The 23,280-nt window shown below is 40.5% G+C and overlaps 3 protein-coding genes across 7 annotated transcripts; 2 read left to right on the top strand and 1 right to left on the bottom strand.

The window, feature by feature from the left end:
- The first annotated feature begins 3,212 nt into the window (after positions 1-3,212).
- boka (BCL2 family apoptosis regulator BOK a) lies at positions 3,213-10,646 on the top strand. Its single transcript, XM_070909056.1, has 5 exons — positions 3,213-3,346; positions 3,581-3,897; positions 5,474-5,602; positions 7,926-8,089; positions 9,611-10,646. The coding sequence occupies exons 2-5, from the start codon at positions 3,684-3,686 to the stop codon at positions 9,734-9,736; spliced, it is 633 nt and encodes a 210-aa protein (XP_070765157.1). The 5' UTR covers positions 3,213-3,346; positions 3,581-3,683; the 3' UTR covers positions 9,737-10,646.
- A 2,141-nt stretch (positions 10,647-12,787) lies between these two features.
- Positions 12,788-20,241, top strand: atg4b (autophagy related 4B, cysteine peptidase). 2 transcript variants are annotated; one of them, XR_011597423.1, is made up of 13 exons: positions 12,788-12,831; positions 14,858-14,959; positions 15,093-15,164; positions 15,274-15,372; positions 15,548-15,649; positions 15,755-15,827; positions 16,397-16,476; positions 16,807-17,003; positions 17,956-18,034; positions 18,164-18,309; positions 18,452-18,494; positions 18,598-18,691; positions 18,806-18,848. XR_011597423.1 is itself a non-coding variant. In XM_070909055.1 (13 exons), the coding sequence occupies exons 1-13, from the start codon at positions 12,822-12,824 to the stop codon at positions 18,877-18,879; spliced, it is 1,185 nt and encodes a 394-aa protein (XP_070765156.1). In that variant the 5' UTR covers positions 12,788-12,821; the 3' UTR covers positions 18,880-20,241. The 2 variants fall into 2 exon arrangements, 1 of the variants encoding a protein (XP_070765156.1); XM_070909055.1 differs by having other exon boundaries at positions 18,438-18,494; positions 18,806-20,241.
- On the bottom strand, positions 19,394-22,250 carry dtymk (deoxythymidylate kinase (thymidylate kinase)). Of its 4 annotated transcripts, none has more exons than XM_070909059.1 (5): positions 22,018-22,250; positions 21,749-21,857; positions 20,175-20,265; positions 19,884-20,009; positions 19,394-19,804 (listed from the first exon to the last, which is right to left on the bottom strand). In XM_070909059.1, the coding sequence occupies exons 1-5, from the start codon at positions 22,145-22,147 to the stop codon at positions 19,694-19,696; spliced, it is 567 nt and encodes a 188-aa protein (XP_070765160.1). In that variant the 5' UTR covers positions 22,148-22,250; the 3' UTR covers positions 19,394-19,693. The 4 variants fall into 4 exon arrangements, with proteins under 4 accessions (XP_070765160.1, XP_070765158.1, XP_070765161.1 ...); XM_070909057.1 differs by having other exon boundaries at positions 19,884-20,081; XM_070909060.1 differs by lacking the exon at positions 20,175-20,265 and having other exon boundaries at positions 19,884-20,081; positions 21,787-21,857.
- Positions 22,251-23,280: the final 1,030 nt, after the last annotated feature.

Below are 23,280 nucleotides of genomic sequence, written 5' to 3' on the forward strand. Positions count from 1 at the left end.
AGTTTGCATCATCTTGCATCAAGTGAGCCATTTCCAATTCCCGTCAAGGCTGCACTTCTGCTATTTTTTTAGATGATAAATTCATTGAGGTTTCTTGCCTGCTGGCTTGGGGTAAGTTTAAGAGAATTACATTTTGTCAGGCCAGTTTCTTTCTCTGAAGCTTAGAACCTATAACTGAAATGTAATTTTTAGGTTGAGCATTCATCTAAAATACATCTAAAAAGATAATTTATTGTTAGATCATTATTGGTTTATTGGCCACATAAAGCTGTGTGTCATCAGCATAGCCTTGGAGAGAGATTCCGTATCTCTTAACATATAGATTAGAAAGAAGTAACCCTAAAATCGATCCTTGGGGAAGTTACTTTAGAATGTTATCATCAATTGTTAGAAAGATAAGAGGCAAACCAGTGAACAGACAATGTGATTCAAATGTAAAATTTTCTTCAGTGTAACCAAACATTTCCTCAAGATTATACATGTAGCAATGAGGCAAAATGATGTGGAGTAAAAATTAGTTTTGAACTCTTTCACTTTTCACATTTGATGCTGCACCGCTGTAAATATAGATAATTCTGTCTTAACACTACCGAAAATCCTACATTGATATGATATAATGATGAATGTGACTGCATTTTCTCTTCAGTCTCGACCGCAAAGTTGCTTTTTATTCAAGACACCAAACCTTAGATATTTACCTCACTTGTTAGTTTACAGTAATAATCAAAAACATAATAAACTGTGATAGTACAGTCAATCTGGAAGGTACGTCACATTTACAGTACAGTAACAGTACATATGTACTGTATGGCAGTGGTGGTGGTGATGCTGTTCACCTGGGAAATGCATGCAAACTGTCAGGCACATGTGGCGGAGTAAAAAGTACAATATTTGTGTCTGAGATGTATAGTGGAAGTATAAAGTTGCAGTAAGTAAAGAAGTAAAAGTGGAATATAGAGGGTTTTGTGCCGCAAAGATGTCGTGTAATGACGGGGAAAAAACAAGTCTCACTCTGCCCTTTTTCCATGATCGAGCTGTCAGTTTCAGTTCGAAGAGTCGGCCTTCTTGTGTACGGCATTAACGAGGATCTGCCAATCAGTCGAGCAGTCATAAATAAAGCAGGGCATTCCTCAGGCATGCCCAAGCAGTGTGAACAGAGGGTGGGGCGGCTTCCCTTGAAATGACAATATCGCTCATCCGCCAAGAAAATCTATTCAAAAGGTTTTCTGTTAAGGAGTGGAGAAGGTGTGTGGCTGCTCGCTGTCCGCCGTCACAGTGCTTTGCTCTCTAAACGACATGGTGGACACAGTACCACCACATAAACTAGATCATCATGGCTGCCAAATAATGATGACCAGTACTGTTTAAGAGTTTATGTGGCCATGATATAAAGTACTGACACCAGCAGGGCTGTACAGGAACGCTGAGTCACGAGTCCAACAAACCCTGCGCACCTCACACGTGTTACAGCTAGCCCGGCTAACTTAAGTCTGAGAAAATAACCCTGATGACATCATAGTGACGTCATCAGAGTTATCTTAGCTTGGAGACTAAAATTCATGTCGGCAAACCGCTGCATTGCAAACTGGGGGCCCGGAGTTTAAAAGATGTGGGCGTCTACCAGTCTAATGAAAAGATATCGTTGGTTGTATCATGGGAAATGTAGGATTCAGTGTTTTTGGGAGTTTGACCTCTACTCTGCACTTATAGTCAGCATTTTGTGGCCTCTGCTGCTTTGATTTGGTAAGGAAATATATAATTACAAATACAGCAACCAATTATAATGATATATAATGTGATAATTAATTCAGAAAATAGAAGGAGGCCCTGATTCACTCAGGAACAGCCGGGAAACTGAACCCCTCGACAAGTCTAAAGAATGGGCCCCACATCTTATTTATTTAAGATTTATTTATTGGACGACACCTTAACCGCATCTCTTATCTTCTCAAGTCTGATGTTGTTAAGAACATGCACAATCTAGAGGTTGAGACGATGGGGTGCAGAAGATTTCCATTTCAACAGGATTAAGCGTCTGGCCAGCAAGATGCCAAAGGCAGTCAGATTTGCCTCTAAGACAGAAAGTGATAATAGGGGTGGGGCAACCCCAAATAGTGCAATGATAGCATGTGGTTTAATCCGCTTCCTAACTGCTCCCCACAGTGTCTCAAAAAGCTCAGACCAGAAGGTTTGTAGAGATGGACAGAAGATGTGTGTGCATTTGTAGCTGGAGCTGGCGAGTGTATCTCACCGTAAAGATCAGACAGCGTGCCTTTCAACTTAGGGACAGGTGTGAGGAAGCTATCAAACGGCGGAGTCTCGGGCTGGTGAGGGAACCCCCCAATCCATTTATTGCTGATAAAGCTACGAACTTGTAGATATCTGAAAAAGTGACGTCTAGGGAGACCGTACTTCTCTGATAACTGTGGGAAAGAGGCGAAGGTATTATCAAGGTAGAGGTCCTGGAATGTTTGGATACCAAGATTGAACCATATTTTAAATGAAACCATCAGTCAAGGACGGAGGAACAGACATGGTTTGCTTTTTTAATGGAGCAGAGGATGAAAATGTTTGAAAGCAAACGCAGCGTATAAATTGGTTCCAGATTTTCAAAGAGGTTTTTACTATAATATTTTTTCGTATACAGAGAGGAAGGGTGTGAAATAGAGGAGTTGGCCAGGGCACTGCTTTGATTTTTCTTTTTTTAAGTCTGTCCCTTTATCTATGGAGGTGCAATACTAAATCATTGGAGTGACCCTTTAAAATAACATTTTAGGCTTTTATATCCTGTCAAATCTGTATTTATCCTTCATAAATCCTCCTTGTTTCTTTAAAGTATACCTTCACTGTGGGCAGCACATCACCCTCTATTCTGCACTTGATCAATGAACACCGCTCACACATTCAGGATGATTTCAACAACAAGGTTTTCATTTTGTCTGTTGGATAGAGGATGACATCATCGAATAGTTTGAGCCGAGATTGGGTGATTCTGTTATGGCGCACAACTTTTAATAAATCCAGTTATGATTAACAGCCGAGATACTTCTAGGTCATGTCCTGTGTGTGTGTGTGTGTGTGTGTGTGTTAGCTGTATGAGTTGGGATGGGGGCGGAGGGGGCGGGGCTTATGTTGCTCCGTTTATCCCCGCCTTTGGACTCAACAATAAGTGCCCTTAGAAGGAAAGCCTGTCAGACTGCACGCTGGGGAGCATTTTTTATGCCTCGACTGGCAGCAAATCTTCACTTTATGAAAGTCAGTGATCAAAACCAGCTTTCAGCTCAGAGACAAGTTAAGATGCAGACAAGGTAGGATGCCATTTTAGTCGGGGCATATCAATGCTCGGGTAAGTGCTATTTAATTGTCCTCACCTTCATTATAAGCGAGTGTGGGCGCACTAGCTGTAACTTTGTGGGTTCACATATAACTTTTCTGGTCTGGTGTCAAACTTTCCTTTTCTCTGCAGTTTGGGGTTTATTCATAATCTGCAGCTTCACTAGACTTTGACTGTGCGTCGGACAGCTTCATGGAGGCTATCATAAGAGATGTCCACAAACTAATCCGCGTGTTTGTTATGCAGGATAATCTCCAGAGGTCTTCCTGTCTAGTAGAAACAGAGGGAGGTGAGGAGGAGGAGGAGGAGGAGGAGGTGAGCAGCGCAGTCCGCGGCGGGTGACAGCGGCATGGAGATGTTGCGCCGCTCCTCTGTGTTCGCCGCCGAAGTGTTTGACCGCTCGCCCACCGACAAGGAGCTGGTGTCCCAGGCCAAAGCGCTGTGCCGGGACTACATCCACTCCAGGCTGAACCGCGCCGGGATCGGCTGGTCGAAGCCCGAACACGGACTGGTCGCGTCAGGTGGGACGCTGGGGGAGATATCGTCGGTCCTGCTGTGGCTGGGTGAGTTTATGTTAGACCGTCACTGACATAGAGAGTATTCCTAATAATATTCCCCCAGACAGTTATATCGAGTTTATATACCTGGACTGCAGTTTACATTTAATAATACTTAGTTACACACGGTGGGTTTTTAAAAGCACTGTTTTTAGACTCAGTGTGCTTACATTTGACCACTTTTAGGCCATTAAAAATAAGCTTTTCATGGAGCATTTTGACAATACCTGATGAAGAAGAGGACAATCATGAAACACTGCTGTTAGACCCCCATTTAGAGAAACTCTGGGACATACAACAGTTTCTAAAAGAATAACAAAAAAAATCTAAATGAATAAATTAAACATGGGAAAAAAATGTAAGGTTTCTTCAAAATGATGTGGGGGCTTGGACTCATTACCTTCATAATCCTGGCTGTGGGATTACCTGTCATTTTCAGTGGAAGACCTTGAGGTGATTCCCGGGAATCCCCAGGAAATAAAATCATTCAAGTAATGTTTCCACTCGCTGGATGTTTGCCCAGGATGAAAACTGATAGACTACAGATGGCCTCTTCCAGGTTTCACTTTACCATTTGTGGTTATCATCCCTCCTCCAGTTTTGGTAGTTATGCAATTCACTGGAAACTCAGATCTAACAAAGATTGCGTTTATGAAAAAAAAAAACCATGGTGGCTCAGGTCTAATGGAAATGTTTAGGGACACTTTCTAGCAGAGGGTCTCCAGAATGAGGTCAAAAAACTGTGGTCAGAACAGAGTTGGCAAACCTCTGAGCCCAGAATCTATTGAACAGATTATATCAGTTACTTTTGGACTTTGTTTACTGGATATGAAGTAATTCCGAGTTACAACAAAGCATCAGCTCATAAATTGAAAATTTAATGAAATGAAAATATAAAGGAATAGTTTGACATTTTGGAAAATACGTGTATTCGCTTTCCTGCTGAGAGTTAGATGAGAAGATGGAGGATACCACTCTCATGTCTGTGCAGTGAATATGAAGCTACAGCGAGCAGCCGGTTAGCTTAGCTTAGCACAAAGACTGGAAACAGCGGGAAGCAGCTCGTCTGGCTCTGTCCAAAGGCAACAAAATCCACCTATCAGCACCTCTAAATCGAAGTATTCCTTTGAGTCAAAACAAGATGCACAACAACAACATAGTTTTTATTAATCTGAGTGCAATTTTAAATTTAAAAGCATGTAGCTTTTGCTAAACCGCGACTGTTGTGACTACAAATGACGAATTATGGGATAAATGACTAAACTACTGTTTAGCATTTAGTTAAAAAAAAAGTCAGCCAACTGACTCAGTCAAGTTAACTAACATTAGGTAGAATTACCATAAGCTACTGGTCATACCAGACCAAGTACGGTTGTAGCAGCAAAACCCCCCGAGTGTATTAAAGAGTGCGTTTTATTGCTAATGAAGTCAACTATCCATTTGTCAAAGGAAGAATGTGTTATTGCTTTGTTCAAAAGTTACATAGTGTTGCTTTAACTAGCCTAAAAATTTCCACTAGCCTAAAAAACACACCTCAAACAAATAGAAAATGTTTAGACTGTGTCTCTTATGTTTTGTCCAGGTGATGAGTTGGAGTACCTTCGACCCAACGTTTACCGCAATGTAGCGCGACAGCTCAACATCACAGTGGCATCAGAGAGTATTGTGTCTGATGCTTTCCTGGCTGTGGCTGCAGACATTTTCTCCACAGGTAGGTCCACGTCAAAATCTTGCTGTGTTGTAAATCAAGCCATGCACGCAGGTCTGCATCATGGGAACTGGCTTTAGAGCTTCGTTATCAGGTTTCTCTCTGACCTATACAAACCTGGACTTGAAAATAAAGCAAGAATTGTTTGCTCATTTTAGTTCTTCATTTTGCTTTCATTGGGAAGCTCAAAGTAAATACAATAAAGATATTAAAAGTTTGGAGAAGTTATGTTACTGCTTCTATCAATGCCTTTTCGTTGAATTACTAGAGCAATTCAATGCTTTTCCCCCTCAGAAATAAACCAATTCTGGCCTACTTTCTCATGTAAACACCTATTACGCAGGGTGACCGCAGGACTCTCCCGTTAGTTAGGAGGAACATTTTGTTGCGGTCATTATTCCCTCACAGGAAAGTAACCACAGGGAAAACATTCAGTCCATATTAGGTTAACTTGTTGCTAGAGCGAGTGATTGTTACAGACAGTTTGGACCCCACCCAGGGAGTTCAGTCATGAACCGCAGCTGGCTTATTCCTCAGGGAATGTGGCAAAGCAATCTGCTGCAAAGGTGATTAAGAGTCAACTGCAAGCTGAAGTTACTTGGACAAATCAGTACTGCAAACATGCTAAAACTAAAGAGTATCTACCTTAATCCATCTAATCAATCTCGTGGTTATGAATATGAGAGTTTCTTCAGGGACATTTGGGAAAAACAAGTTGCAGTTAGGCTTAGTTTCAGTTTACAGGTTGAAAGTGTAGCCCTCAATGATTGCAGTGCAAATGTGGACATGCGGTGACGCTGGCAGTCTAGACACTGGCACTGTGTGAAGAGGAAGTCTTGGGCAGCAGTAGATTACGACCACAAACTTGTGTAATGTGTATGGGCTCAGTTACAAACGTCATGCTGCTTTCCACGGGACACAGATAAACAGCTAGAACATCCTCTCACACCCGACATGTTGCACCATGCAGCAGCCTCTTTTTGAAACCTTTATTTAAAGCTGTTCTGATCATTGTTTTCATATTAACAATGGATCAAATGACTGTGCGTAAAGTGAAAGTAGTCGCTCGTTGTGTCGAAAACCCACAGGGACTTTTCACCTGACTCTTAGTTCCCCTTCAGTGTTTTAGTGTCTTTTAGCTCATTGTTTTGGTTTTTGCAGCCCTCAACTTTGCTGTTTTGGTTCAGTTTCGTCACCTTCACCAATATGGTTTCCTGACGTGGGCAGCTGTTTTCAGTGAAAAAAAAGTTTGACCTGCTGTAAACTTCCCATTCAGTGCCAAACGTCAGACAGATTTTGTCAGATTTCGACCATTGTTTTTCTAAATCTGTCTCTCACAAGGCCCCCAAATTGTCCAATAATATATTGCTGAAGAACAGCAGTTCAGTTTTAATTTATTCAACTTCCAAACGGGATCTATATCAAAGAAAATAAAATCAAAGTAAGTGTGTTGATAAGATTTTTTTTATCTTGTTAACATCAACACAATGACTCTCCTGATGACTTCGAAGCACAATGAACCATCAGCTTATTTAAATACACATGGTTCAAACTGATTTGCATGATATGGACACATGGACTGAAGTACTGTCACAATTCTTAATTCGTGTCTCCTCCCACCTTGTTGATTACAATTAGGTGGTACAACTAGTAGAATTAGCCGGCAGACTTGTCAGATCTTTAATTTCTATCACAAGTCACAAGTGTGAGGCAAAAAGTCAGTGAGTGCACACCATGTAGAGTGCCATCCAGCAAATTCCAGATTTTAACAGTTAAAGAGAAACACGACCTCCGTTTATGAGATTCTAGGAATGAATCAGACGGCGGCCACAGAAGATGGATGGAGTTGAGGCTCAGTTTGTATGTGTTTTGTGTCTGAAGCTTTGACTGTAAATGGTGTGGCGGCAGAAGGATTTGCTCAACATGTGAACTAAGTCGGGAAAAATGATCTGCTCACTAATCTAGCGAGAGGCGTACTGTCTGCCCGCCGCCCCGAGACTTATGTTTGGGTTTTCTTCTTTGTGGGACAGACAGGCATGGAGGCTTAATGCCTGGCTGCTGCTGAGGTTTTAGAGGCTTTTCATCCATCTTTGAAGAGAGAGCTGCTGACGGACGTTTGCTGCACTAAAAACTACTCCAGCTCCTCAGAAAGAGAAGAGTCACTCCACTTAATTTAACCATTTTCCAAGAACCCTCAAATCATCAGATACTAATTTATTTGTATTTGCATGATTTGGCGATGTGTTCTTACATCAGGTAATCAGACAGCAGGACGTGAATGACTGATGAAGCTGTGAGTAAAGTCAACTCGTATGTCTCCTGTCAGGTGTGACGTGGGGGAAGGTGGTTTCTTTGTACGCCGTGGCAGGAGCCTTGGCAGTGGACTGTGTTCGCCACGGTCATCCAGCTATGGTCCATACCATTGTCGACTGCATGGGGGAGTTTGTCCGTAAGAGCCTGACCTCCTGGTTAAAAAGGAGAGGGGGCTGGGTAAGGGAAGCTTCTTCTATTTATTTTTTTTACTTGATCAGTTGTTTGTGTGAGTGTTTCTGATGATGCAACTCTTAGTCCTCTACTTTCACGGTGGTAAACCGAAGGTGGTGTGTTTTCTCCCGTTTGCAACATGCTGGATGTGGAAAAGTGTGTTAATCTCACTGTAAACTCACTAAACCCTACCACATATGTTTGCTCCAAGTCCTATATTATAACAATATTATATAAGACTTGAAATGATTAAGTAAGTGAACATAATTTGTTGTTTTCGTAACGTTGTGTTATGAATGTTAGAGCTGCAATCTACTGATTATTTTCTTTAATTGATTAGTCATTAGGTTTCCAAAACACTGAAAGGCAGTGGAAAATAACATAGGTGACGTCTCAATTCACAAAGATATAAAGAAAAGCAGCAAGTCTTCACATTTCAGAAGCTGGAACTATCAACTCTTTTTTTGTTCAGTCATGATCAAAATAGTTCCTAATAGCTCCCAGTTATCTGGAGATGATCTAGATGTGACAGGTGCATGCAGGTTGCTGTAATATTTCACTGATACACTGAAAAATATAAACTCACTGCTGAGTAGCTACAACAGAAAATAAATTACCATATGATAGAAGATACATATGGAAAAAGTCATGAGGTACAAATACAATACTGATTAAAGATAAATGTCACAGGAATATTTTATAATATTATACTTATGTTAGAAATGACATAGAAGAACTACTAGAGTACTAAACCCTGTCAGATATGTCCCTGTAGGATATTATAGAAATATTATACAAAAAGATTACTACACTCTACTTACAGAAACTCCAATATGAAATGAACGTGGCAAACAATAGTATGATAGAATTACTTGAATTTAGCTTTACAGAAGCTAACAGCTAGACACAAACTGGAGCCTCTGCCTCAGACAGAACATCAGATGTGTCTTCTGCAGAATCCTGTTAATGAGAAAAGCCTGTCTGATAAAATCCGGCAGAAACAATAAAGTGAAACAAGAAGGAACAAGGCCTGGCAACGTGCCATAACCAGTAGACAAATGAAGGCCCGTGTTCTCAGAGACATGGCACCCAAGTCAGTTTTGTTTTGAAGACAAGTGGAGTGTGACAAAGTGAAGAGCAGTGCATTGTATAACTGACCTCATAAGCTCCAATGAGGGACCAGTGGCAGTCTGGTAATACTTCTACGCTGGGAGAGGATGCCAGCGTGTAGGAAACCTAAAGAACATTTTGTGATATGTTAAGTTTCAGGACTTTCATTGTCTGTAAGTTTTCTAGTTGTTGTCGAAGTAGAATTTTGAAGTGCTGAGATTACAGTGTGGGCCTTGGCTTTGAAATAACATATTTGTGGGCAAGTTGCACATCTTGTGACTGCAGATTCTCAAGACTTTGACAAATGAAGAACATGTGGGATTTTTATCTTGCGTATTTGCTTTCTTCTTGTCAGAGTTCATCTGGTGAGCCCTGTAGCACTCGTATGACTCTCTGTGTCCCTCTCTAATGTTACAGGTGGATGTGACAAAATGCGTGGTGAACACTGACCCCAGCTTCTGCTCTCACTGGCTGGTGACTGCTGTCTGCGCCTTTGGACACTATCTGAAGGCCACTGTGTTGTACCTCCTCAGGGAGAGGTGAAACAAAGTCAAAGTCACACACTGGACTCTGTGCAGACTGATCAGCACTGTGCACCGCCACCACTGCCACCACTCCACTAAAGCACCCACTGCTTTGGATTATGTTTACACTCATTTGCACTGAGCCGTCATTATTGAACACCTGTACCTGTCCGTGCTTCTTCTGCTTCCTCTGGTAGCTTGTTTACCAGTTATTGTTTATGGTTGTGTCATGGCACATGTTTGATGTGAATGTATAAAATCACCCTCTGTTAATGCATGCTGGATAGATGCAAAATACAACATATTTTCCCTTAATTAAGGGACTGTACAAAAATTAGTAGGGTGAGGTGGTTCATAAACGGGGAAGGGTTATTTATGTATTTTTTCTTCCTTCCCTCGCAATTTGATTTTCGTGATCACGGTCAGCCAGTAGCAAACAGGACCAGTTTTGAGGAACATATCTTTGTGGATATTAGTGAGCAAATCTTATCTTTACCAACTTGTTCCTTCCTGCTATTCTGCAAAGGAAGAAAAAAAACAAAATGTGTCATTGACAGTGAGCCTGTAATATAATACAAATTCAGATTCACTCGTTGCCAGCTGGTTCTACTAATTTGTGGAGTGAAATTAAACATTTTGACCGGGGTTCCATTAACTTATTAATGTCTGGGCACTATACATCTTTCCCTCTTCATTGTTCACTGTGAGGCAGTGTATTATATTGCTGTACTGTAATTGCAGTAATGCAAGTTGCACAGTATAATTTCTTTGAGCACTTTGATAACATTTCATTTTACGAGTAGAATTTATTCCGTGAATAATTTCACTTTTATATGGCATGTAGCACTAGGAGTCCTAGAAAATGAACAAACTTTTGTGGGACATCTGCAACTGTAAATATTAACAATAATAAATGGTTCTCACAACAATCCGTCAAGTGTGCAGCTGTAAATGTTAATACATTGTTAAGAAACTGATTTTTCTCTGCAGCTGTTTTCCAGAAGGTAAATGGTCAAATGGTCCATTGGAGGGGTCTTCAGATGAAATAAAGGGCTTATAAAGCCAATATAAATGGTTCCTCAGTAGCAACTGGTACTGTATGGGATTTAGTGACTAAATGTCTAGTAATAAACACTTGAGCACAGTGTTAACATGAGCTCTATTATGAGAGTAGAGGATGTGATTTTACACTTTATACACCCAGATGTTTGTATTCAACAGGAAGAATTACGTGAAACAGTTTGGCTCTTTGCAGTAAAAGTTTTGCACTCTGAAACCTATGAAAACTGAGTGAAAGCAATCTTAAGATTCTGTGAGAGACGTTTGTGGGCCAAACCACAACTTTGTGGAGTTAGCTTGGTCTGGGAAGTGTCCAGACAATTTTATCTGTTATATCAACCAAACAACAAGCATAAAACGTTATGGCTTTGGACTAGTTTGGACTAATCTGTATAGTCTCAAAAGATGAAAGTTTAAGTCTTTCCACAACAGCTGTAACAGAAAAGACGTTAAACCTTTTTGGCCATCTGGAAAGTGTTTTTTGTTTTTTGTTTGTGGTAGTAGATGGATGTTATATAAATATCAACTCCTTACTTGCATATTTCATTCATTGAACTGGTTTCAGCCATTATTCCAATCCTCGGAAATCTTACTGTAACATTGGAAGTATCATATACCATGAAGAATATTTGGCTGCCGTTACAGAAACGTATGCTTTGGAGGAAGGGATTTAAAAAAAAAATGAGTTTAAACTACAGCAACAGGACAAAATTGTATAACTTAAACAGCTGTGTTGCTCTGTCGAAAACCAAGGCAAAGACTTTGCTCAGTCCAGGTCCATGGCACCAGCTGGTCAGCAACACCATGATGACAGTGTGTTTGTGTTTACCTCTAAGGTCAGCTACATCTTGGTGTGAATGACTGTATTTACAGACTGTAAAGAGTAAGCGATGGTAGAAACATCAATGGCTATTTGTTACCACCTAGTGGTTGAATCAGAAACACTAGACACAGACAGATTTAACCAGGATGAAATGCCAATTAAACACTTTTATTGAATGAATTAAGGACATTAGGTCTCCAACCACATGGAGATATCATCCACCTCATTTTTCAGCTAAGTGCTTCTGACTAAATGTAAGAAATTACAGCTGGACTATTATTATTTGTGAATTGCTGAGCCGCAGGAAAGCTCAGGTGTTTAAAATTGCATCTCAAACCACCCTTATCCCACTTCACCCTTTCACTGATCGTACTGTATACAATTTTAGTGATATACAATTTAGTTTTTTCTGTTACTCTGCCATTTTTAATGAAGTTTAGAATTTGTGATGTTTTTCTGTTTTGAGAAATTGAATCTGTAAAGGTTACTGTAAGAATCTGAACAATGGCCAATGTTTGTCAGGATAATTAACAACACTATAGTTTTAATTTTTATTAAAATTTAATTAATTAATTTTATTAATTAAGTGTCTATTGATGAGTTTTTTATTGTTGGTTTGTCTCGTCCAAAGAAGCCTTCCTCTATCCACTTCCTTCTCTCAAGAGCCGAGGGCTGTCTCTAAATAAATGTCATCTAACTTGTTCTGGCATTCACTCAACTGTCAACAGTGCCTCCTCTGAAAGGTTTTCAGCAGCTTATCTTCCTTGAGATTTTTAAATGTTGCCATGTCAGTGCCATAGATCTCATATATTTGCCAATTTCAAGTTTTGATTTCTATATAATTTCTATAATTTCTCCATGATTTGATTGATATTATTTTTGACAATTATGTAGAAGAAGGCTTTAATAAACTGTCTAACTAAAGTCTATATGAATGTGTTAAATTGAGTAAAACAATAATATTTATGATAAATCAGTTAAGCATGGATATCAAGCCTCCTTTAATTTGTAACTTGAACGCACCCTAAACTGTTTTCAACGGGACGGATACGTCAGCCACTACTGATTGGTTAGGGCAAAATAACCCCTCCTCCCAGATCTTATTGGGTGTTGTAAGAAATATCCCGCCTCTCCCTGAATTCCACAGCAGGACTCTCTTCCCATTGGTCCAGCGTGTCGGAGTGCAGAGAACAACAAACAAGATAGGGTGAAGACCGTCGGGATGGATGCAGGTAAACGAGATTTTACAGTAAAATAACATATTTTTCTCTCCCTTCGCAAGCGGGTCTGGCCACCACATAACCACAGCAACGTCATTTCATACCTGGCAACAAATCTCCTGCTCTGCCGTGACGGGATTGCCAACTTCAGCTGCCAGCCCAGCACAGACCCATATTGCTTTGTAGCCTCGGTGACGTTAGCCTGCTAAAGTGATGACTAAAGCTAACTGCTAACTCACGTTAGCCTGCTGTTATTGCTAAATGTGGTGGATTCCGCGCGTTGACAGCTCGCTGTCCAGCCGTATAACTTCCTGTACGGTGTCCAGATGTCGTCTTTGTCAATGTCATGTGTGGCTGTTAAGTTTCACTCCTTATAATTTGCCTCCTGTCCTTGGTTTGACTGTTTATGCTAACGTTATGTTACGCCCAAAGATGTACACCCCAGTCGATGCGCTGTCACCATCACATCAGTTATTAGGCTACTGCTAGCACCGGGAATGCTATTAGCTACGAGAAGTTATATGGTTATATTGCATTTCATTCTCTGTCGACTACAAATACATCTCTTCATTCTTTAGCTATGAACCTGTAAATCACAGCTTTCTGTGTCAGAGCTAACTAACTGCTAACTGACAGGTAGGGAGCTAGCTAGTCAACTTTTTCTGCTCTGTTGTCAGTTATATAGTTAAAGTTATGTTGTGGCAGAATCCTCCTTTAACTTTATATCAAACGTGTAAATACATTTCACAGTGAACGCTAACAGCCGTCAGTGGGCCAAAACCAGATGTGTTTTTCGTTACCCTTTAATGGTGTCCATGACTGTTGTACCCAATTTTATAACATTACCTGGCTTTGAGCCCAGTATTTTGAACTGCTGAATGTTACTGAGATTGCTTTTTTTCCCTACACACTTTCTTAAAAGCACCCACTTATCACCAGATGATTACACAAGAGAGACTTTTTTTCTCTCCAGATATTGATATATGTGATATATTCATTTGGTTTTGTCAGTCTCTGTTGTTAAAGGGGCACTCCACTGATTTTACAGTTCAGTTACTCGCCACTCAGCCTGTAAAAACAGTTGTAAAATGTAATCTGTGACTCTGGAGGAACTTTGTGTTGAATAGTTTTTATTGCAAAACTGTGTAATAACAAACAATGATATACATGCCAAGGGTTAAGGTGTAAATACATAAATAATGAAGATAAAAAGAAATAAAGATGTTCAGCTGTTCAGACAGTTATACATACACTATAGTGTAGATAGTCTTGAAGACGTTGGGGTTTATAGAGTGCTGAATAGTTTGTATTGGAGCAAAATAACCCTAATGATGTCATAGGGGTTTCGTCAGGGTTACCTTGGTCTGGGCTTGAAGACTACAAATTTCTAACAAAAAGCCTGACTTACGAAATGGTGTCATGAAGTTTAAAGATGTGGATATTTACCAGGCAGTGAGGGTCAGGGTACAACAAAAAAAGGATCTAGGTGCATTATGGGAAGTGTAGGATTCAGTCTTTTTTTTTTAGCTTTACCCATACTAGGGGGTAAAAGTCAGGATATCTTGGCGTCTGCTGCACTCTCTCACAAGTCTCCCCACGTATGTTAAGTACAATAACTAAACAGCTGGAGTACCCCTTTAAATATTATTTAAGTTGGTCCTTACTTTGTCAGGCTTGTTTGTGTTCGTGTATGTTTCACAATGAAATGCATTTGGCAGGAAGTTGAAACTTGACACTTAATTTATCCCACAGTGAGATCTCTCCTTCACTTGCTCCCTTGCATATAAAATGAGACCCAGGTTAATCTACAGAAACAAAGATTTAAAATCCTAGATACATTTTACAGAAGGATCATCCTTCCTGGAAATTACTGGAATGTTTCTGAAGCAACTAATGGATACTCCATCTTTACTCGCTGACTGACAGCCTCACTTTTATTAGCTGCAACAAGTGGTTAGTGGTCAACAACATGACCACCAGCAGTTTCTCCCCTGTAATTACCCACATATTTACAGTTCACTCTGATCCTCTTTTGCAGCTACCTTGACATATGACACACTTCGCTTTGGAGAGTTTGAAGATTTTCCTGAGACCTCAGAGCCTGTGTGGATCTTAGGGAAAGAATACAACGCACTCACAGGTAGGACTGTGAAATATACAGTGTATGTGAGACAGAGAGAAAGGAGTGTTGAAGTTATTAAGAAACATATTAGCAAGTGTACACTTTTCTCTGTGGATGTATTGTAATGTGGTGATCTCTGTTCTTCATACAGAGAAAGATGAGATTTTATCAGATGTCACTTCACGGCTGTGGTTCACATACAGAAAAAACTTCCCACCGATTGGTAAGTGAAGACGTGTTTGTGTGTTTTAGATCCCCTCATTGAGTAATCTGGGTTTTCACATCTAAATACAAAAGGGGGATCTCATACACGACTCTTGAATGTGTTACAGGTGGGACAGGACCGACGTCAGATACAGGATGGGGATGTATGTTACGGTGCGGCCAGATGATCCTTGGCGAGGCCTTGGCTTGTAGACATTTAGGCAGAGGTAACTTTAAACAAATGACAAAATCAAAGAAATAGATCTCTTGATTGTAGATAAATATACATAGCTGAATCCAGATGTTCTCACTGTGTGGCACTAACAGCTCTTCTCCAGTGAGTAGACTACACCAAACAGAGCCTGTTTTAAACCGGCTTGATAACTGTCTTTTTGTTCTCAGACTGGAGATGGGCCAGAGGCCAGAAACAAAGAGAAGAGTACATCAGTATTCTCAACGCCTTCATTGACAAAAAAGACAGCTATTATTCCATCCATCAAATTGGTGAGTAGTGAGTGTCAAACCTTTATAATTATATCAAGGACTCACTCAGGCAATCCTGAAAGAATTTGCTTAAAATCCTTTCTCTTTTGTTCCTAAATGCTGCAGCCCAAATGGGAGTCGGAGAGGGAAAGCCTATAGGCCAGTGGTATGGACCAAACACAGTTGCCCAGGTTCTAAAGTAAGTTTCCAGATTTTATATTTTAGGGCTGCAACTAATGATTCTTTTTATCAATTACTTAAAAGCCAGAGCCCAAGATGATGCCTTCAAATTGCTCGTTTTGGCCAACTTCAAGTCCAAAACCCAAAGATATTTAACTTACATCGATAACAAAAAAGACAGTGGATTATTGGCACTTTTGTAACATTTGTTAAGCTTTTTTTTTTTTTCAAATTGTGCAATATTTACACCCATATTTCCTTGTGTGCAGTTTTCTTTTTCACAGCCTTTGCAGGTACGTTGCTAAGTTTCTTATTGCATTAGTGCTACCAACAGTCAATCAGCGTAATAGTGCGAAAGCGGCGGCAGGAATGTGTTTCGCGTCACCCTTGAAATTGGATTCTTGTGCTCGAGAACGATACAATGATGTCTTTCTTTTCCACTCTCGCCATGTATTCATCTGTCCCACTGTCAAACAATGAACAAAAAAGACAAGATACTGAGGAGGGATGAAACTTTTTAAAGAAATGTCTCTCCAACGTGGCCAAACACAGAAGTGTGACTGTCTCAATGTGCTGCCTTTCTTTCAGGAAGCTGGCAGTGTTTGATACGTGGAGTAGATTAGTTGTACACGTGGCGATGGACAACACTGTGGTCATCGAGGAGATCAGTGAGTGTGACAGCTTTGTGTTTGAGTGTTCTTTTTCCTCCTCTTATCATTCTTTAGCAGAAGCAGTTCAGATGTCACTCCAGTACTTGTACTCCAGGTTAGGATGAAAGTACAACAAGTCCATCCAACAACAGTATTTTGGTACTTTTCCATGTGCAAATATACAAACGAGATAAAAAAAAAAGATCTCTAAGTGGAAAGCTTCTGTGTGAGTGGTCAGTGTCAGTATTTTACTCCAAGGGAGGTGTTTTGATCCTTGTCTTCTTAACATAAGCCAATAGACATTTTTCAGTAATTTTGTGATTTCTGTGTTCATTTTTGTCTCTGCAGAGCGTCTGTGTATGCCCTGGCTGGACATTGCAGGAGCCTGTGGCGAGGCAGAGGGAGTGGGGGAGCTCAATGGCTGCCTGGAGGGGGCGTGTGCCCTGGCTGAGGAGGAGACGGCTCTCTGGAAACCCCTGGTCCTGCTCATCCCCCTCAGGCTGGGCCTGAGCGATATAAATGAGGCCTACATCGAAACCCTTAAGGTGAGGTACTTCAACGTGTACACTCCTCTTGTGTGTATATTAAAACAATCAAGTTCTCAATCTCAGAGGCTTTGTATGGGAGATAATGGTCTTTATATCCAGAAATATTGGGGTCTCTGGAAACTTGATTTGCAAAATGAGAACTTAACTTAATTTACTGTTTGACATTTTAATGACTGATATCCAAACATATCCCACAATTGAAGAAACACTGACATTTCCAAGGACCGTAGTTTTAAGATTAGCCTTTTATTATTAATTCCAGTGTGTTATCATTAAATGTTGTCAAAGGTACGTTACCCTTGTGTGGTGATGCAGACTTGAGGACTCCAGGAAAGAGGGCCTAATGTTCACTGTGATGACAATCTTAAGGGAGTTGCAAGAATCCCTGCATGCTTCTTATGGCCGTCTACGTGCTCTCACACACGTAGCTGCAAACCTCTGCGATCACATAACTGTAGTCGGCATACAGATGCAAAGCATTGCCAATCCAAGTTCGCAAACATTGCACCACTCCTTATTTATGATTGACTCCAAATATTCTTTTGTGCAGGAAATAGATATTGCTTTGTCTGCTTCTCAATGGGTGACAATTTTAAACCATTTTCTTTTTGTAGGAAATACGTAAAATAAACACCAAGATATACGCTGGTTTAATGGTGGTAATGCTGTGCTGTGAGGGTATGTGTAGCCTACATTTCAAACAAAGACTCAGTAGTGAACTCAGGTTTGTAGACTAGAATCCACAAGTTACCTGGTTTTACATCGACCTTGCTGGTGGCTTTCTGTAAATTTCCCTTCAGGAACTAAATCTACACGACAAATGTATGCTTTGGAAATGTTATTTATGTTGTTAATAGGAAATTGGTTAAAAAATGAATTACTTGAATTACCACTGAGGCAAAGTCAGCTACAGCTGGGGTGAGATAAACCCTCTCGTCTCTTTTCACAGCAATGCTTCATGCTGCCTCAGTCCCTGGGTGTTATTGGGGGAAAACCCAACAGTGCCCATTACTTCATTGGTTATGTCGGTATGTCTCGTCTCTGTGTTTGTGAAATAAGCTCTCAAATGTGCACTGCACACTCACGCTCACTCATATTAATTTGACTCACGCCAAGAGGAAAGTCTAATTATAAAACATGCTCGTCTTGTTTTTCAGGAGAGGAACTCATCTATTTAGACCCGCACACCACTCAGCCTGCAGTGGAGCCGTATGAGGACGGCCAGGTCCCCGATGAGACGTACCATTGTCAGCACCCACCCTGTCGCATGCACATCTGTGAACTGGACCCATCCATTGCAGCGGTAGGAATGACAGGGAGGGGCTTTGTATCTCAAACTAAAGCTTGTTGTTAACTGCGACTGTGAGCAGGCTGAAACGTTTTACACTAACTCAGATGTTCCACAGCTAATTGTTTTCTGGTTTCTGCCAGGGTTTCTTCTGCAGAACAGAGGACGAGTTTGATGACTGGTGTATGCGCATAAGAAGGGTACGTTTCTGTCAACACGGCTTTTTAGTAGCAGTTAAATAAAAGCATCACTTTCCTGTTAGAGGAATTTGTACATCATTAAATGATGCTCCCTCTCTTCTAGCTGTCCTGCAACAGAGGGGGTCTGCCCATGTTTGAACTAGTAGACAGTCAGCCCTCTCACATGGTCAGCGTGGATGCCCTTAACCTTACTCCTGGTAAATGGAACTGCATATTTTTCAGCAAAATACATTCCAAAAATTCAGTTAAAAAAAAGAATTTAAATGTTTTACCCCCCCCCCTTCTTTTACGTGTTGACGCTCCCTTCACAGATTTCTCAGACTCGGACAGGTTGGAGCGGTTCTTTGATTCAGAAGATGAAGAGTTTGAGATCCTTTCCCTGTGAGGAACACACGAACAATGATTGACTGTTCTGACAGTCGGCGAGAGATTCTGTCTCTTCTCTGTGTCAGAAGGGAAGCCTGAGGGGATGAACATTAACTGGAGACCTCTTGAGCCAGTCCAGCTCCAATGGTGTAGTCAGTGTGTGTCACACAGCGTTCTTCTCAACAGCCACTGAATGCTCTCTGTATCCAACATTGAGACTGCCTGGTGGAAGCCGTAGCAGGAGCTCAGGATAAAATTCTGTATGCACATCTTCACATACATGTGTTTCCATTTGAGTCTTAACACTTTAAATGTTTATTCTGAAGTGATATGGTGCCTTTCCCTGACTCCATAAGTAAAATTGCCATAACAGGTTTATGTTGTATAGAAACACAATGGTTCATGATGCCCATGGCGTACGCGGTTTGTCACTAATCTGCAGACGAGTTGTAATAATTGTTCATGCAAAGTATCCTTGCAAAGTCTAAAACATATACACTAGTTCATTTGAAGATTATTTATTTAATCGACACAGTATATAGACAAATGAAAGACCAATAGACATGTAAGAAGATTAAAACCTTAAAAATAAAATCGGAATCTGATATTTGACAATTGTTCTACTCAATTTCAAGACAGTATGAAATTATATCCCAATCACAGCCCAGGCATTTCTCTTCTGCATTCAGTCAAGCAATGACTATAAAGCAATGAGTATAAAGCAATGAGTATAAAGCAATGAGTATAAAGGGGGGGCTTAAGAGTCATTCAGTAACTATACCAACAGGCTGTGTTGGTCTCAAAGCAGCAGCTTCACTCAGACTGGTTCAGGTTCACTTCCATAGCTCTCCAAGTGGCACGTTCTGCGCTGTGTTGATAACATTAAGGCTGTGGGTCGTGATGTCCTGGTGCACATCCTCAACACTCTGAGAAGCATCAATTACCTAGAACAGACAGTTTGTGAAATGTTACTGATTTGAAGGACGCCTGAGAATAAACCTACAATCCAGACCTGCCTCATACCTGCCAGTTGACTGAAGGATCCTTCATCAGCTGTTCAAATTTCTGTTGAACCGCTTTTTGGAAAGCACTGGTCTCGTATCTCTCCTCTCCAAACTGACCTCTGAGAGCGGCCTCGGCCGGACTGAGCTGTAGAAACATAACGAGGTCCGGCTTTGGCAGTCCCACGTCAGGTTTCATGCACCAGTCCAGACAGAAACCCTGTAGGAGATGAGCATACCAAATATATCTGTAGCTCCTCTCAAAACACACATAGTAATACTGCCTGGTGGATGCAGAGTTTAAAAGACGCACCGGCTTGGCACTGGTGAAAGCAGCTCCAGAGAAGGCGTACCTGTCTACTACCAGAGTGGTGCCTTGCTCCAGCTTCTTCTTCATTGAAGGTCTGTGGTCAGAATTATTGTATTATTATGCTGCACAAGAAAATGCTGGCTATAACAAACACAGGCTAGAGGAAACCTGTCAAGGCTAATGACAATGAAAAAAAAGTATGCATTTTTCAGATTGTAGTTTGCATCATTGCTAATATAGGCAACTGCAGAGATGAAAGGATGATGAGAATTAAGAAAAAGGTCAAACTCTGTTCTGTGCATTTTTAAAAAGGATCCCATGAAAAGATCGAAATCAACAATGTGCTCCGTACCCAAGCCCATTGGCTCCTATTGAAGACTTAAATATGTAAAACACAAATATATAGTTTCATTTTTCAAATGGGCTAAATCATTTCCTTTAACAATCGGGCACTGACGTTTTTAGAAAATGTTACTCAAACGGGTAAATAGTCCATTTGTTGGGGACTATTTTCAGCCGGGGATTAATACACACATTTGGTGCCTTAGTGAGTATTTAAGTGTGTTAGGGATTGACTCTATACAAACAGTGCTGTGTTCATGGTAATGAAGGAACATGTCACCCAGTGCTACAGCGGCTCACTGATGTGTTTTTAGTAGTTTTTGGATCACAATGGAGCTCTGTGGCACAGGGGAAGAAGATATACATCAGGCTTTGACAACGCATACAATAGTTCAGTCAATTCATTGTTGGTTTTGGTCTTTTTATGGAATATGTTGATATATATATATTCATATATAAAATATCGCCATGTTCACTTTTCTTTTTACATGCAAAATATACAATAAGCTAATAAGTACAACGCAGCTATAGTTTTACTATGCATGTATCAAACATAATTACCAGAAAATAATAAAAATGCACTTCACTGGAGTCTGTTCTGTTTAGTATCTGGTAATAAAACTCCAGTAAAAGTACTCCTTAGTCTGACAAAGTAAAGGGAGAATGATAACTTTGTCAGGCCAAGTGTGAAAGATCTGTCCAAAGTTTTACACCAAAAGTATATATCCCAGTTACTTTAGATAATCCACAGACTTCACTGACAACTGTTTTAAAGGGGGCTTTTCCTTCATACATAGAAACCAGGGCTGCCCCCCTAAATGTGGATAGTGGCGAGTGGAGTCACTGCACACAGAGAAATGCAGAGTAACAGCATGGCAGTCCATTATCTCCTACAGACTGCGGCTTGTCTCAATGATACTTAACGTTAACTTCAAAGCGAATTGTAATTAGGGTGAACTGGTCCTTTGAAGTTGTACCAACAGCTGAATGTTGGCACATTTTGTAGACCTTCTCACAGCCGACATCATTAGTTACAGCTGTGCTTTTCCTGCTATGACATGTCAAAATGTCTGCCGTGGAAAGCTCTATTGTTTAACACTGCTCTCACTTAAATAAAACGCTGTAAGATTTTGAATGCCGTATTATTATTATTTTTTTTTTTAACAGTGTGTTGTTGCTGCTTTCCGTAATGTGAAGCACCGGAGTATTTTCCCACAATAAAGCAAGAGTCTTACACCAGCTCCCAGCGGTTTGCAGAGAACAACAGGTGCACCGTGTGGTCCTCCAAGTCACTTTTCTTCTCCAGGTAGGCGCTTATCAGCCGTCCAATCGTCGTGGTCCTGTCTGCCCCAAGAAACCACACCACGGCACGTCATATTAATCTCACACGGTAGTGAAAAGTTATATTTACGCTACACACCTGCGCGAGGAGTGAAGGGAACACCAGAACCACAATTATGCTAATGCTAAGCGCTATAAAGTGACAAGGAGGAACACGTCTCACCGGGGAATCTCATCATCTCCACCGGCCGGCCGCTCTGTTGCAGCGCCTGAACCAGCTTCTTGCACTGAGTCGTTTTCCCGGCCTTGTCCACCCCTTCCAGCACAATGAGGGCTCCTCTTTTACACGCCATGACTGTCGCCTGTTTGTCAGCGCTGTCCTGTGGTTGACAAAAAGGCAAAGACGAACGAACTTGCTAGGTAAGTCTTATCACCATTTACCCGCCTTTTAGTGAAGCAAACCATCAACAAGGAAATGCAGTGACGCACTTCCTGTTTCGTGTGTTGTTGTTTTTTGTAACAACTTTATTGAAATAAAAGAGAAGAGGAGTGGCAGACACACTTCTGCACATAGAAACTACAGAATGAAACATTATAAAACAATAGATTCAGTTAATTATAATGAAAAAATATATATTTATTTATACCTTTCCTTTATATTTTTTCCTCTTTTATAAGATTTGAATGCACATTTACACTGTTACACAGATGAAAGGTAGATGAGCAATATTTATGGAGTAATTTTAGTGTGGCTTCTTTCACTTTATTTGTATTTGAAGTGTTAAAAGATCCAAAACCTTTTTCCAATATATATTTTCAACCACAGCCCAGTGTGACATACACAAGATACAACTTGTTATGTCTTATGTTTTGTTTAGAAAAAAAGTGCTTTAACTTTCTTGTTGTTCTAATAGCAGGATGAAAAGGATATAATCATTCAGCAACTACAGCTCCCACAAAGCTTTAACAGTGTACCGATGGCTAAGACTCATGGGATGTGTAGTTACTGAATGAAATGAATAGTGTTTTTTCTTCAGTTAAATGATAAGGTGTTCAAATTTCACACTATAATCAATACTGTGGCAGAGACCCCCTTGGTTTCAGATATGGACAGAAAACAACAGGATCATGTTTGAGGTTTATAATAAGAATGACGACTGAAGCCCACCATCAGAAAACTCACTAATGTAAAGATACAATTAGCTAGAAAAGGGAGCAAGATAGGGTCTCTCTATTGTACACGTGAAATATCTAATGTAGTGGAATACTGTCATGTCCAATTTGTCGTTACTGGGTGTTTATATGAGACCAAATATCAAATATAATAGATAAAGGCTTAGATCACAGACTGCTGCTGACAAAAGGTACGACAGCATTATGAAGACAAGCCCACTGTAGTGATTGAGCTGCACAAGACAACTACTGAGAATGATGGTTTATTTATTACACACAGTCTCTTGCTTATGACAGTAGCGTTGATTCAGGA

This window comes from Enoplosus armatus, chromosome 7 (assembly GCF_043641665.1).
Source record: "Enoplosus armatus isolate fEnoArm2 chromosome 7, fEnoArm2.hap1, whole genome shotgun sequence".
NCBI lineage: Eukaryota > Metazoa > Chordata > Actinopteri > Centrarchiformes > Enoplosidae > Enoplosus > Enoplosus armatus.